The 14,520-nt window shown below is 40.5% G+C and overlaps 1 protein-coding gene across 1 annotated transcript; it reads left to right on the forward strand.

Annotated features, from left to right (window-relative positions):
• The first annotated feature begins 2,799 nt into the window (after window positions 1–2,799).
• LOC145780195 (uncharacterized) lies at window positions 2,800–7,314 on the forward strand. Its single transcript, XM_082591901.1, has 3 exons — window positions 2,800–2,821; window positions 3,143–4,282; window positions 4,550–7,314. Exons 1-3 carry the CDS (start codon window positions 2,800–2,802, stop codon window positions 7,312–7,314), a joined length of 3,927 nt encoding a protein of 1,308 aa, XP_082448027.1.
• Window positions 7,315–14,520: the final 7,206 nt, after the last annotated feature.

The raw sequence follows: 14,520 nt of genomic DNA on the forward strand, positions 1-14,520 counted from the left end.
AACTGGCTGGTTCCTTTGGGTTGAATAAAAGAGCAAGATGGTTTGTAGAGGCCCGGTCAGCCAGCAATTCTCCGTCGCTGCTTGTGTTGTTGTAGCCCCAGTCGATGTGCTGGCAGTTGAAATCGCCAGCGTAGAGACTGGGTGAGTGGAACGTTGGAAGGGATGGTGGCAACATTCGCGAGGGTGGGGGCTTGTAGATGTTGACGATGTTGTAGTCTGAGATACAGATGCACACCCACTCAATCTCAGCATCAACTGGAGATTGGTCGACAAAGGTCCACTTCAGGCTCTCATGCACAAACGTGGCAATGCCGTGCTTCCTGCTTAAGGTAGACCCGGCTAACGTGTAGTTGGGAATAGCTAGCCTATCTGCAGAGGTGCAGTGGGTCTCTTGGAGGAGAATGACGAGTGCCCGGTTGGTATGGGCAAGCTGCTCCACACCTTTGATCTTGCTTGTTGTGTAGCCTTCTATGTTGAGCTGCGGAATGGTGGGGCGTCTGAACTTGTTCATTTCCCCATGCAGCTGTGTCGTCCGGGTGGAGGCTCTTGGTTGACAAGTTTCGTTTGGCATCTGCTTATACTATGAATCCCTGGCTTGGGTGCAGATGTTACTCACAGGATGGGGCACGAGGAGCCACTTGTCGTCCATTGGTGAAGATAAAAAGCAGAAAATCCAATAACCGACTTCCTAATTATTACAAATTATTATTATTGTGGCTAGTGTAAATTAAAAGTCTAAATGTTGGGAATCTGATTAAATCAGTTATTGCATTCTTATGACATGACTTGATTGAATGACAGCGTTTCATAAAAAAAATTCATAAAACTCGAAGATTTATTTAAAAAAAACTACCAGGAATAACCTCTGCAAAGAAATTTATTTTCACACGAGTCAGTTCAATCATATAGGCTACCGGTACCTAAAAATCGATTTTGATCAGCTAGAAGCGAGATCATTTTCAGTTAAGCTTGATTACAAATAGAATAGGCTAAACTATCAAGGCTTTGTCAGTCTGAGGATGAAGATTTAAAACTAACCAAATCAACCAACCAAGACACTTAATGGCATGCCAAAATATTGGAGCGGCAGACTTGATGACCATATAAGTCCTTTGCTGCTTTCAGTTGTCTGCTGTGTTACATCTGTAATTGTAGCGTAGGCTACCCTACAGATCATATACGACAGCATTACCTTTTTCAAACAACATTTGAGAATCAGTTTAGATTTAGATAGATCAAATAAATAAGATATGATGAGAAAGAGCATAGCCTATAGCCAGAGATGGGCAAGATCACCAGTATTGGTGATCTTGAAGATCAAGATCAAGATCACCAAGAATAGGTGATCTTGAAGATCAAGATCACCAAACTATGTGATCTTGAATATCAAGATCAAGATCGTGATCTTGAAGATCAAGATCACTTTCAAGATCACTTTTTGTGTACTTGAAAAAAAAATGAAGTTTTTGAACAGTGATGTTGCAAAAAATAATTACTATAAGCAACCTGGGTAAAGGTATATAGTTGGTATTGCTAACTTTTACTTTTAACTACTCGATCGCTGGCCTAAGAATTGTGATAAGTTAGTGACTGTTGCTATTAGGCCTATCAATTGTTGATGTAGTTTGCGTAGAATCGCAACGTCACACCCAAGGCCGAGGTTAATTACAGTAGTTCTGAAAAAGTCGCAAAATTTGCAATTAGTTTTATACGTTTTATTTATAATAAATAAATAAAAATAAACTTTGAACTGCATCATTTTTTACCAAATTTTTGTCTGGTTCATGTGGGAGTTTTTATTCGTGTTACTAAGCAGTTTTAACTTTCACTGTATTATGTCAATGTTTATTGCACCATTTACCTATCTGGCAACCTTGATGCTGTTGTCTGCTATCAAAAAAGTTCAGAGGCCTGCGGTCAGACAAACCGCTCCATACTCAGACCCTAAACTGGCTAAACAAGTCTTGGTCTGGTTGATTTGCTGCAATAAACCACTTTACATGACCAAAGTCGGCGTCCTAGAGTCCAGATTTTTTAACGCCGCCATTCTAGAGTTTTGAAACATCTAAAATTGGGTCAAAGAAAGAAAACATTTTTTGTAAATTCACACATGGAAATTGTGAACAAAGTTAAATCATTTTTTATTATACGTCAACATAAAGTACACGGTAGTTGACTTCTTAATTACGATCAACACAGAAAACTTTTTCAATTTTGAAATGGCAACACTGACCAGATTAGACGGAGACTTTAAATCGTTTTTTGTTGGACACATATTATATTAACAGTGGCTTAATGTTAGTAGTTGCCACTAACTGCTTTGTACAGTACGATTTCTAAAAAAATGCCTCTATTTAGGAAGTAAAATTCAATTTTAAAGTGATCTTGATCTTATTGTTCTTCAAGATCAAGATCACACAAAAAAAAGTGATCTTAGATCAAGATCAAGATCACCAAAAAAAAAGTGATCTTCAAGATCAAGATCACGCCCATCTCTGCCTATAGCCTAATTCTGTAAAGATTTTGTAAAAAAAGGTTCTTGTAACATAGGCTACAATAACCACTCATTTTATATGCATTTTGATATATCATATATCCTGCAATGTGCACTAACAAAGGGGCAAAGGGTTATAGTCACCAGTGGTGTCGACAAGGGGGTCCAGGGAAAACTTTTGACTTGGGCCCCGACCCCGATTGATTTTAGAGCCCATAACATTTCCAAAGGATCCGGAAACTTCAAGAAACCACTGCATGCGTATTCTTTGGATATTAGTCTACGTTTTTCATAGAAGTGTCTTGATGGAGCCCGAATATCTCATTGGTAACGGGCCCAAATTATCCAAGGATGAATTTTTGGTGTGTTTGGTGCCATCACATGAAACGCCGGTAAGAAAAGAAAAGCCAATTATAGCCTAGAGGTCTAACATATCGTAACTTTATTGAATACACCTCCCCTATTTCATCCAGTGCTGCGGTGGTTGGATTTTTCTCCGTGAGAAAAGACGTGTTGAAGCCAAAGCAGGCAGGACTCGGCAACTCGCATTTTGAAATTCTCGTGTTTTTGAAAGATGCGTAGCTTAACAATAAATTTCACCTAGAGTAGTGGTTCTTACCCTTTTTCTTTGTTTGCACGACTTTGAAGTCACCAACCAGTTCTCGCACCAACCAACCAGTTCTCGGCTTGAAACAAATGTGAATCCTCAAGGAACATCGGGCAATGGCAATGATCTTAGAACGGCACCTGCCGTCACTAATCGTAGCGTAAGCATCGCTCATAAGAGGGCAGTGTTTAATCGTGTCACGGCTGCGCGGGTCATAAACCCATCTAATGGAGAGACCACTCTGGTTTACTGTCAACACGACCCAGGCTCTCAGCTCACATTTGTTTCAAGCCGATTGGCTAAAGAATTGTATCTAAAAGCCACGGATAATGTATCCTTCCGCATGGACACTCTAGCAGGCAAACAAGAAATACACTCTGATCTGGTTAAATTTAATATCCAATCCTTAGTTACTGACGAACTGTATGGTGATGTGGAAGCAGTGGTAAATGCACCTTGGAGTGACCATGTCGAAACATTGCCGCAGCATCAAGACTTAAATAGGTTTTCACATTTCGATAATGTTGAATTGATTTCGTTACCTAACAAAATGTCGGTCGATATTCTAATCGGGAATGACCATGCTTACTTGATGCGAGTATTAGAAGAACGTGTTGGCATGACTCGGGAAGAGCCCCATGCTATTTTAACCCCACTGGGCTGGCTGGCTAGTGGAGGTCGAGGTTCTATGATCTCTGGTGATTCTAAAGTACGTCGTGTTGCCATTAATGGTAACGTCGCTGAGGAGTCACTTAGTCTTGACAGTTTTGATGCGCAGGAGATTGAAATCAGTCGTTTAAAACATGTAATAAAGGATTTAACCCTAACAGATGAAACGATAGAACTGTCCCGCAATGATGTCATAGCACAAAAATTTGTTGAGACGCAAATGAAAGTTGAAGATGGGAGATTTGAAATGCCCGTACCTTTAAAAACCGACTTTGAATTACCGGATAACCACTCTTTGGCTTTTGACCGTGTTCTGAGCTTACGACGAAAGGCTTTAAAGCAATTTGATGTTCGAATATTCTTAGTAGAAACGATGACTGAAATGCAGTCCAGTGAGTACATTGAGCCGGTAAAAGACGATGACTCATCAGCATGTGTGTGGTACTTACCATATTTTGTGACATCCCAAGCAAAAAAGCGAGTGGTATATGACGGCAAATCTGAGTTTAAGGGTAGGTGTGTTAATGATGTGATTTTGTCGGGCCCAGACATATTAAACCCTTTAACACAAGTTCTGGCTCGCTTTAGATTGGGAAAGTTTGGCCTAATGGCAGACCTAACCAAGTGCTTCTTCCAGATTCAATTACCAATGGAACAACGCGACTTGTTCCGTTTGCTGTGGTTTGAGAATAATGATATCGAAAAGGGCAAAGTAATTCCGTTTAGATTTTGTGTACACCCTTGGGGAATTAAAAGCAGTCCATACGTCGCCTGCTTAGCCATTCAAAAGATGATTGAACAAAACCCCACTGGAGCCAGTGACCTGACCCTGCGTGCCATTCGAAAAAATATGTATATGGACGATCTGATATTCTCTGGAAATAGCCTTGATGAGGTCAGTGAGATTGCTAAACAAGCCATTGACTTGTTCGATAGCCGAGGCTTTAGTTTGGTGAAATGGAGTGCCAACAAAGGGGCGTTGGATGTTTTGTCGGACTTTAAAAAAGAGATGCTGGCTTCCTCCTTTCGCGATGTCGACCTCGAAAAAGACGACACAGACTTACCAGTAGCAAAAACTCTAGGTTGTGTGTGGCAAACCGAGTCAGATTCATTCTTCATTAAGTGCTCTCTCCAACCTTTAGAGAAGTACACACGTCGCTCAATGTTAAGCCAACTTGGCCAAAATTTCGATCCACTAGGGTTCGGCGCTCCATTCTTCCTTAAAGCTAAGTTAATTCTGCAGCGTTTGGCTATTGAAGGCCTCGATTGGGACACCGAAGTGCCACAAAGCTACATAAAAGAGTGGAAGTCGTGGATTCATTCATTAGATTTACTAAAAGAATTTTCCATACCTAGATGGTATTTTGTAAACACAGAGCCGTGTTGTGCAGACGATGATATCGTATATCAGTTACATGGATTCAGTGATGCCTCCAATCACTCCTTTGCCTCCGTTGTGTATATACGTAGGCTGTGTAACGGAGTCCCTTGCGTATCCTTCGTTTTTGGCAAAAGTAGGGTTGTCCTCAAGCATCAAAGTGCATGGCCGATTGCCAGAAAGGAGCTTGTAGCCGCGCTTAATACTACGGAACTGTTAAACCAGGCAGCTAATGCACTACACCTGCCTGATCTTAGAAAACATTTCTGGTGTGACTCGAATACTGTCCTTCAGTGGATCAGAAATCCTGATTTACGATTATGCAAGTTTGTTACTCGTAGGTTAAATCGTATTTTACTCTTGTCAGAGGTGAGAGAATGGCATTTTTGTCCGACACATCTCAACTCGGCAGACGTTGGAACCAGACCGAATGCCATCACCAAAACAGGTTCCAGAGAGATGTGGTTGAGCGGTCCATCTTTTCTCATGCAGGAGGGCGAGGTCCCAACGGTAAATGGAGCAGATGCTGCTATTCGTAAAATGGAACTGTCGTCGGCGATAACGGTAAGTGAAAATGCAACTGCTGGCTCCATTAGCAAGATGATCGAAACCGCACCTACTTTGTACGTGTTGAAAAAAAGAGCCGCCTATCTTGTAGCTTTCACGGAGTTCATTGTATCCAAATGCAAGAAACATGGGTATGTAAAACCAAAGTTAAATGCATCCTATCTTGAGGACGCTTTAAATAGGGTTGTTTCTTACGTACAAAAAGTAGTGTATAGAGATTTGTTAAGTTGTGACGGCCTGCCGGAGTCGATCGATGTGGTAACAAAACGTCTTGCTTCGAGCGAAGCTGGCGCTGATAAACAGTGCCTGAAGGAGTTGCGCTCTCTAAAAAAGTATCGTCCTTGTGTGGACACACGGGGGAGACTTCGTATTGAAGGTCGATTGAGTAAGTCTCCCGAAATAACTGTCGATGCGAAGCATCCTCTTATTTTGCCTTCGAGGCACGCATTGACACGGCTAGTTGTCCTTGACGCTCATTGTGATAGCTATCACTGTGGTGTGCAACAGACACTGTTATCTACTCGTCAACGTTTTTGGATTGCAAACGGTAATTCCTCGGTGAAACACTATTTGCATGACTGCGCTCCATGTGCCTTAGAGAAAGCAAAGCCTATCAGGCAGCTTATGTCGGATCTACCATTACCACGAACCACGGCCTATAACAAACCCTTCTTCAACAGTGGCGTAGATTATTTTGGTCCAATGACGTTTGTGGAAGGAAGAAGCCAAAAGAAAGCATGGGGATTGTTATTTACCTGTCTTGCGAGTAGAGCAATCCATGTGGAACTTGTGACGTCACTATCTTACAGTGAATTTGTCTTAGCATTTACCAGATTTGTAGACTTGCGTGGATCTATACGTAACATGTACTCAGATAACGGGACCACATTTCAAGCGGCAGCTAAAAGACTACCAGAAATTTTGGAGTCTTCTGAAATTCAAACTTCTTTGCGAAAAAAGGGAATTAACTGGGAGTTCATTCCTCCGTATGCCCCGGCCCAGGGAGGGGCCTGGGAAGCAATGGTCAAGCAATTCAAAATTGCCTTTTCCCACGTTATTGGGAACTCATCACGGAAACCCAACTTTGTTGAACTTCTTACATTTACTGGTAGTGCCACAAGAATAGTCAACGAAAGACCTTTAGTCCCTGTCTGTGATGACCCTAAGGATTCTACTGTTATCACCCCAGCCGCCCTCCTTAACCCATTCTTGAGCCCATTTTCATCAGTAGGAAATCCTCATGACCGAGATGAGTTACGGAGAGACTATAGGTACAACCTGGCTCTATCTCACAGTTTCTGGGAGAAATGGATCTCTTTCTATTTACCTTCCCTGCAGGGTAGAAAAAAGTGGGCCAGTTTGGTGGAAAACCTACAGCCTGGCCAATTAGTGGTGGTTGGTTCTCCAGAAGATATAACTAAGAGAGGAAGGTATCGTCTGGGGAGAGTCCATGAGATCATCCCCCAAATTAGAAAAGGAAAACCGATTGTCAGGCGCGTCAGGGTGGCAGTCTCAGTGGTGGATGAGGCATCGGGTGAGGTCAAAGTGGACCTGGTCCTAAGGGATATATCGTGCGTTGCTCCTGTGGGGAATGCTTGACTGCGTTCAGGACCCGGCCACGCCCTGGTCTGTTGTTAGCTGGTGTCGTCGAGGCATCTGTACCACCCTTGCCTTTCATTTAAATTTGTAGTGTATTGTAGATATGTACCGCGCAAATCTGTTATTAACCTGCGTATTTCTATGTGTCATCCGCAGGACTCCAATATGCGTAACTCAACAACATGTCTTAGTAACGTATGCTCTACAGCAATCTCAGTCATCGGCCTCGTTATAAGTAGCTAGTTAGTTAGGCCTACTGTGTAATGCATTTGATTTGTTTGCTATTGTGTGTTTCATGCAAATGATGTAAATGCTAACCGTGTAAGTATTCGCAAGCGATCTCAGTAATTTGCGTCATTATAAGTAGCTAGTTAGGTACTGTGTAGTGCGTCTGAGTTGTTTGCTACTATGTGTGTCTCAAGAAGCTAACGTAGATATTAATCGTTAATCGTGTAAGTATTCGCCAGGCCATTGTGGCCAGGGTGTCCAAGTGCCTTGCACTGCTATCAAAAGATAATCACCGTTTTTGTGTAGTTTTAATGTACATACTTTCTGTGTATTGCATGTCGGGAATCGACCCTTCTACTTCAACCTTTATTTAATTATGTGCCATAATTAGGGGCCGCAATGTTCCGGCGGGTCGATTGCCCTCTTGATTAGAATTGAAATTGTGATGAATTTTGTAACTTGGTTGGTTGAATTAAGCAACGTTGAATTTGCGTTCTTTCACTGTTATACGTTACGTGGCGCGCCTTCTGACCAAGACGTTTAATTTCTGATTGTCGCATTGCCGCGTGCCGGGAGCCGTGGTTTCTGGAGAGTATTTGCCATTGTGTGTTGAGTTTCATTTCATTATCGAAAAAAGCAAGCTAGAGAAATGAATGTGTACCACGGATTTAAGTTGTCGTGTTAAAGCCATTGTAAGTTTATACAAAATCAGGTTTTTATCCCAACTCGCGCTCAATAAATCAAAAAACAACAAGAAACAATTGCAAGTATGATTCAGGCAGACCGAGGAGGGATTGTAGGTAGGCAGTGAGCACCTACTCATGTAACCATCCATATAGAATGACTCAAAAGTAATGCTGTTTACATGTGTGAGGTTGGTTGGTTTTAAATCTTTATTCTCGGACTGACAAAGCCTTGATAAGTTATTCCTGGTAGTTTCGCATAGCCTACTTGTAGAAGCTCTTGACGCAAGGCCGATTACCGAGATTGGCAAAGTGACCCAGCAAACATTGATTGCTGGGCCAGCATCGGCTATATGCTGGGTATGTTGGCACAAGGTCGGCAATTTCGTCCAACATTTTGCCAACATTGCCAACAATACGCCAACAATTTCAATACATCTTATTAAGCGTTGAAAAAGGTCTCAAAGATTTTATTTCAAGTTTATTTGTTTTAAACTTGAAAAATACTAACACAAACCTCTTTTCATGTGGTATTGCTTCTAAACACAGTTGTGTGATTGGTTAACATCGGTCAGAAGCATTGCCAACGTTGTGCCAATTCATAACAATTTTGGTGTTTTCTTTCAAATTATGCAAATGTATGCCATCATTTTGCTACATATTAAAAATTTTAATAATAGGCTATCAATGCTGTTATTATTTTCTGATACCGTACAAGTATATTATGAATATTTAAGACCAGCATTGGTCAGAAGAGTAGCCAATGCTTTGCCAACAAAGTACTTTCATTTCAGTTTGTTTATGCCAAACTGAGCAGAGGTCTAGAAAAAGGTAGGAGCAACAAAACGTGAACGCGATAACGTGCTTGATACCGAAACAGTTTAAAGTTTCCATTAGCCTACACGTTTCAACAAAATAAACAATTGCAACGTTGGCTATATGCTGGATGTGAGGGCACAAGGTCGGCAATTTCGTCCAACATTGCCAACAATTTCAATACTTCTTATTAAGCGTTCAAAAAGGTTTCAAAGATTTTATTTCAGGTTTAAACTTATTTGTTTTAAACTTGAAAAATACTAACACAAACCTCTTTTCATGTGGTATTGCTTCAAAACACAGTTGTGTGATTGGTTAACATCGGTCAGAAGCATTGCCAACGTTGTGCCAATTCAAAACAATTTTGGTGTTTTCTTTCAAATTAAGCAAATGTATGCCATCATTTTGCTACAATTTAAAATTTTAATAATAGGCTATCAATGCTGTCATTATTTTCTGATACCGTACAAGTATATTATGAATATTTAAGACCAGCGTTGGCCAGAAGAGTAGCCAATGCTTTGCCAACAAAGTACTTTCATTTCAGTTTGTTTATGCCAAACTGAGCAGAGGTCTAGAAAAAGGTAGGATATGAGCAACAAAATGCGAAAGCGATAACGTGCTTGATACCGAAACAGTTTAAAGTTTCCATTAGCCTACACGTTTCCACAAAATAAACAATTGTAACGTTGGCTATATGCTGGATGTGAGGGCACAAGGTCGGCAATTTCGTCCAATATTGCCAACAATACGCCAACAATTTCAATACTTCTTATTAAGCGTTCAAAAAGATCTCAAAGATTTTATTTCAGGTTTAAGCTTATTTGTTTTAAACTTGAAAAATACTAACACAAACATCTTTTCATGTGGTATTGCTTCAAAACACAGTTGTGTGATTGGCTAACATCGGTCAGAAGCATTGCCAACGTTGTGCCAATTCATAACAATTTTGGTGTTTTCTTTCAAATTAAGCAAATGTAGGCTATGCCATCATTTTGCTACAATTTTAATAATAGGCTATCAATGCTGTTATTATTTTCTGATACCGTACAAGTATACTATGAATATTTAAGACCAGCGTTGGTCAGAAGTGTAGCCAATGCTTTTATTACTTATTTCCATTTTTTAAAATATCAATAACCTACAAACCTTTTTTATGCGGTTTTGTTTAAAAATATGTTTCTGTGAGCAAGCATCGGTTAGAAATGTTGCCAACGTTGTGCCAGTTGAACAACTATTCTAAAGTTTTCTTTCAATTTATGCAAATGTACACCATCATTTGCTACAGACCAGGCCAGTGAGAAGATAATTTGGGCCCGGTACCAATGAGATCTTTGGGCCTCTAAACAGTTTTAAAAATAACGCACTACATCTAAATATACGCGGTAGTTTGTTTGTTTTTCCGGACACCTTGAAGAAGTTACGGGCTCCTAACATTATCCAGGGCCCGAGTTCAAAAGTACTCCCTGAACTCCCCTGACACCGCTACTGGTGGGCAATTCCAAGCTTCAGGACCAGTCATGTTGCGTCGAAATCTCTCCTCAATTTCTTGAAGCGAGATTTCACAAAACGATTGCTACTTTTACTTTCAACGATCCGGCAAATCGTTTTGACTGGGCAATATGACGTGTTGAAGTGAAATAGGCAACAAAGCTTTAGAATGCGGCGATGTGTTATATCAACGTGAGGAGATGCAATTTAGCAGAAGAACTTGGTTTGTTTTGATGAAGGAAGACAAAGGCCATGACTTAATCCTTTGCTAAAGGGATTATGACGTCACTCGATTTACTTCGACTGTTCAAGCATGGCGGTTGTGCGCAATACACAATTACGTGTAGAGCCGGAGAGGCGAAAGCACAATGCTTATGTGAACAGCGCTAAGAGGAATTTTCGCTTCTTGCATCGAAAATATAAAAAATCGAATTCAATTGAGATATTAGTTTTAGAAATGATCAATTAGAAATGAGCCGAAAGAAGTTTTAGAAATGATCAAAATCAAACTATAGGAATGATTTACGACAATGTTTATAAAAACCTGGTAAGTGAATGTCTTTTATTCATTGAACCTGAAATAATTGTGTAAAGTCGTTTTTGTCACTAGGCTACGTTTACACAATTTAAAGAAAGTTATAAAACTCAATTTAGAGAAAGTTATAAAACTCAATGACCAATGGAAAACTTTCATATGAAATATTCTCGTGACAAATTTAGTGCCAGTGCTCCTAGATGAATGCTAAGAAGATATCAGCAAAGTAGCAGAGCTTGTGATGTCCAACAACATGTGTAGGGTTTTGCTCAATCTTTGATTTTGCTGCTCCGGCAGTGTTTGCCTGACTGCTTGAATGTGTTTGTATTTTTATGTCGTGTGGATAGGTCTGTGATGGTTGTAGAGTATTTGCAAATGTAGCTTTCAACTGAATAATAATAACATGTTTTATTTTGCGCCCATTGCGACAACATAGCCTACAGTAGCCTACACTGCGACCTACATACGCAACACACGACTGGAATCCCAAATAAAACTTTAAACGTTGGCTGTCATTTGTAACAGTCGAAAATTTCTGTAACAAGTGCTGAAGCTTTTTAATATGATGGATGAAACCCCTGTCATTACATTCGATTTACATTTTGCAGGTGGCAAATTTAAGTTAAGTTGTTGGCAAAAATGCAAGCGATTGTATCAGTGGACTTATTCCAACTATTATTATCGAACACAACACAGTTCAAGTCATGTCGAGAACAAAGAAAGAAAAAAAAAACATCGTGAAGTCTAAGCACTCGTTTGATTGTTTAAAGAAGAATCTGAAAAAGGTTGTTCTTGTTGAGTACGGATAAATGTTTCTACTACGACTAAATGATTATGTCATAACTATGCCATTTTGCTCTTTTGATTAATGTATGATGTAATTGTGAAGAGTATTGAGTAATGTATGAAAATGTTTTAGTGGTGTACTCGCATTGATGTGAACAACGAACATGGTGGTTAGTAGGCTATGTCGGCATTATATGCTGATTTAACACTTCTTTTTTTACTTTCATGATTAGACATGGTGATGGCGCACGACAAAGCTGCTGCCGTGCAGCAAATTGATGAAGAATTTCAGAGTGATTTCGAAATTGGAAGGACAGGCAAGGTGGCCGAAAACGGCAAGAACTAACTTTTGGTGAGCTTGTTGTATGTTTGAAAGACAACTGCGAATGTGTTGCTTTAGTTGTTGAATAACTATCTGTACACGCAATTAGAATGTATTGGAACTTGATTATCGCTCTGCGTGGCGCAGAATCGAATGATAAGTTTTTTGTCACGCACGTTGGAGAGAGGGATATTACCATGGATATTACATTGATATTGCAGATTGTCAATTAACTTCGTATTATCCTGGACAACAACTGATCAAAATCCTACACTGTTGCCAAATAGCCCTCTTGAATTAAATATTTTTGTTTCATTCGCAGGAATTCAGAATGATAAAGATACGCAAGAAAAAGCTGCTGATGTGCAATGAATGTCCATCTGTCAATACGATTTGATGTAGCTTGTTTCTAATAAATGTGAAAATATAAGAAGCTCGGCTGTTACTTTGCTTTGTCACAAAGGGAGTAGTGTTGCTTATAAATCCGTGTTGTTGCTGTTCTTTCGCCCAAGGATTAGCTAGGTTCAACAATAAACTTTTGGTGATGAGCGAGGTTTAGGTACAGAGACGTTTGGCAAATGTAAATGCCAATGCTGTTCAGATGTTTTATGCACCAGCTTGCTTCGCATGGCCAACCTTGGTCAAAGCGCTGGCATCACAATAGTCAATAGGTCAGATGAAGCAGCGTCATGGTGCATAAAAGTCAACCAGAATTTAGGCGCCAGATGAAGCAAAATGGTGCACAAGCCATCTTGCCAACGCTGGCCAGATACAGATGCCAACGTTGGCAAGATGAAGCAAAATGGTGCATAAAACATTTTGCCAATGTTGGCAAGATACAGAAGCCAATGTTGGCTAGATGCAGAAGTCGACGTTGGCTAGATGCAGAAGTCGACGTTGGCTAGATGCAGACGCCAACGGTGGCAAGATGCAGACGCCAACGCTGGCCAGATGCATCCAAATGGTGCATAAAACATTTTGCCAATGTTGGCAAGATGCAGAAGCCAATGTTGGCTAGATGCAGAAGCCAAGGTTGGCAAGATGCAGAAGCCAGCGTTGGCAAGATGCAGACGCCAACGCTGGCCAGATGCATCCAAATGGTGCATAAAACATTTTGCCAATGTTGGCAAGATGCAGAAGCCAACGTTGGCCAGATGCAGTAGCCAGCGTTGGCAAGATGCATAATCCAACGTTGGCAAGATGCAGAAGCCAACGGTGGCAAGATGCAGACGCCAACGCTGGCCAGATGCATCCAAATGGTGCATAAAACATCTTGCCAACGTTGGCGTCTGCATCTTGCCAATGTTGCGGCCAACTTCTTGCCAATGTTGCCCCAACAATCAATGTTTACTGGGGAAGTTTCCGATTGTTGAAGTGTTGTTGCCGGGGAATTATTCCATTCACTAGGTGCCGCTGAATAGAGAGTAGTCCTGAAATGCGTTGCTCAAGCGCACACCCCGAGAGTCGAACCAGAATAACAAAACCGTTAAGCCTATGTGGCAGCAAAACAAGGCGCTACCGGTGTGTGTGATAATGTAATTATTACCAATCAATCAAGTTTATTTCAGTACCTTATAAGACACTGGTTTCACATATCAACGGGTGCGGTAGGCTATACATTGTATAAAGTTAATAACTTGTATCAAACACATAACCTTAATTCATAGGGAAGCTACATCGTAGAGGCACCAAAAAAGACGATGCGTATATCTACAAGGTGTCCCAACAAATTTAAATAAATCTTAAGTGAGAGAAGAGAAAGAAAGCTTAGCTTGCTCCGATACAAACTTCAAATACTTTCCGGACAGCAATCACCGCGAAAACAAAACAGCCATTTTAAACGATCCACCAACTCGCAAAGCTTGTTGACTATTAATATATAGGCCTACATCTGGAGGCAACAAAAAGACCAAACAGTTATCTGAATGAGATAGCCTAATAATTTTCTGATAGAAGATAGAATGAAAAATTTATAGGATAGAACGGAAATGAAACGGAAGAAAGTTTCAGAATGGAATGTGGAAAAGACGACCCTGCTTTTTGGAAAATAAAAATTTTTGTTGTGGCAACGTCTGGCAACACTGATTTGGCAGTTCTATCTCCATTGTTCCAAACATAGGATAGGTTCTAAACTTCCAAATTCATAAGAAATTTTTCAGGGGATGTGGGGAAATTGAAGTCATCAAAATGAAGAAATACAAAACATTCCGTTTTTCGTCTAAAAATAGACCTACATCAGTTCAAGTTCTCAGACAGAAGTTACCAAACTTTTTGACAAAGTATCAGGTATTTTGATTGTGTGAACATTTGGGGCTGAGGGCCTATCCTTTTACCATCCTAGTCTT

The sequence above is a fragment of the Aplidium turbinatum genome, chromosome 11 (assembly GCF_918807975.1).
Source record: "Aplidium turbinatum chromosome 11, kaAplTurb1.1, whole genome shotgun sequence".
Taxonomy (NCBI): domain Eukaryota; kingdom Metazoa; phylum Chordata; class Ascidiacea; order Aplousobranchia; family Polyclinidae; genus Aplidium; species Aplidium turbinatum.